Source organism: Aplysia californica, unplaced genomic scaffold (genome assembly GCF_000002075.1).
Source record: "Aplysia californica isolate F4 #8 unplaced genomic scaffold, AplCal3.0 scaffold00323, whole genome shotgun sequence".
Classification (NCBI taxonomy): Eukaryota; Metazoa; Mollusca; class Gastropoda; order Aplysiida; family Aplysiidae; genus Aplysia; species Aplysia californica.
Window position 1 is genome coordinate 399,357 of NW_004797593.1, and position 2,095 is coordinate 401,451.

Sequence of the window (2,095 nt, forward strand, 5' to 3'; positions counted from 1 at the left end):
ACTCCCAGGACCCCGTTCAACAGATCGCCGGCTTGGGCAAGTTCCTAGGCCAGGAGGTCAGCGAGCAGTTTGCCACCAGCGTAGCAGACAAGTGCAGCTTCGTCAACATGAAGTCGAGGAAGGGACAGTTTGAGACCGGAAGTGACGGCGAGCCCATTATGTACAGGAAAGGTAGAAAGAGCGTTTGGTTCAAGAGTTTACGCTAACTGACGTTTGGTTCAAAAGGTTCTACTAATCCACTATAGAGATTTTTTAGTTTTAGTAGAGGTTTTATGGTGCTCACAAATGCATAAGGTCATGCGAGCGCCAGGAGATTAGAGGTGTTACAAGAGAGTAAAAAACATAAAAAAGAAGAAGTGGAAATAAGGATGAAAGATGTTTGATAGGAAAAAAGGAGCAAACCACACCAGAGCACCCGTCAACCACCCACATAGATCTTTTGGTTCAACAGTTCCCTCCAATGACGTTTAGTTCCTCAATCTCCCCTAAATGGCGTTTGGTTCTACAATTTCCCCGAAATGGCGTTCGGTTCAACTTTTCCACTAAATGGCAGTTGGTTCAAAAGTTTCTATTAATCGACTACAGAGCTTTAGTTTCAAAAGTTCGATCTAAATGGATTTGGTTGAAAAGTTTCCACCAATGGGTTTGGTTCAAAAGTTCCCGCTAAATGGTGTTAGGTAAAATTATAGTTTCCACTAAATGGCGTTTGGTTAAACAATTTCCATTAAATAACGTTTGGTTCAACAGTTTCTACTAATCCACTATAGAGCTTTTTTAGTTTTAGTAGAGGTTTTATGGTGCCCACAACTGCATATGGTCATATGAGCGCCAGAAGATTAGAGGTGTAGCAAGAGAGTAAAAAACATTTAAAAAAGAAGTGGAAATAAGGATGAAAGATGTTTGATAGGAAAAAAGGAGCAAACCACACCGGACCACCCGCCAACCACCCACATAGAGCTTTTTGTTCAACAGTTCCCTCCAAATGACGTTTGATTCAACAATATCAACGATATGGCGCTTGGTTCAAAAGTTTTCACTTAATGGCGTTTGGTTCAACAGTTCCCTCTAAATGGCGTTTGGTTCAAAAGTTTCAACTAATCCACTAAAGAGCGTTAGTTTCAAAAGTTCGCTCTAAATGGGTTTGGTTTCAAAAGTTTTCACTGAATAGGTTTGTTTCAAAATTTTCCCCTAACTGACGTTTGGTTAAACAGTATTCATTATAATATGGGTTTGGTTCAACAGTTCCGCTAAATTTGAAGTTTCCATGGATTCTTGATCTATGGAAATCACCAAACTTTGGCGGCCATTTTCTCGCTAATTTTACTTCTGACACCAGGCGACCCCACCTGCTTCAATCGCAAATATCTCGACTTCTATTCACAATAGATGGATATTTTTTTCACCAAAAGGGAGTCAAATGAACAGGCTTTAAGACGATACCAATAACTCCATAATATGCCCAATTTGACGAGCACCTGATTCCACAATGTCATGACACGTAGTTTACGATCCTCACAACAATTCGAATGACGTGCCATCATGTAACTGTTTGTTATCAAGAATATCACTGGAGAAAGTTAAAACACTTCATACTGTCTTAAAACAATGCTACACCTTCAGTTTTACGAAAAGAAAGCGAGACTCTGCAACACCTCTTTTGTGGACATTGCATTGGCTTCCTGTTCAGAAAAGAATTGTATACAAGTTGACCATTCTATGTCAGAAGGGCTTGAATGATAATGTGCCATCATATTTATCAAATCTGTTCCAAATCGCAGTATAAACTTATCAGTTCACAAAAACAAAATTATTTTGCCATGTATGAAGCTTAAAACAATGGCTAAAGCGCATTTGAACAGTAATGCCCTAAGATCTGGAATGATTGGCCAAATGCTTTAAGAGAGATCAAATCCTTTGATTCATTCAAATGTCAGCTGAAGCCATTTCTGTTTTTAAAACTAATAGATGAATATTTGGAATAATTTTCATTTGGTCAGAACACAACATTTTATGGTACCTTTGTTCAATGTATTGTATTGTAAAGCGCTCAGAGCCTGTGTACTTCAATCGGAGTTGAGTGGTATATATAATTGTG

The 2,095-nt window shown here is 38.8% G+C and overlaps 1 protein-coding gene across 1 annotated transcript in view; it reads left to right on the forward strand.

Moving 5' to 3' along the window:
* The window catches only part of LOC101863995 (sulfotransferase 6B1), a gene marked incomplete at its 3' end in the record, with an annotated part of 15,564 nt that extends 15,393 nt beyond the window's left edge, over positions 1-171 (forward strand). Inside the window, 1 exon segment of the mRNA XM_005102385.3 lies at positions 9-171. Coding sequence (XP_005102442.2) covers positions 9-171 — 163 coding nt within the window.
* Between the last annotated feature and the right edge of the window lie 1,924 nt (positions 172-2,095).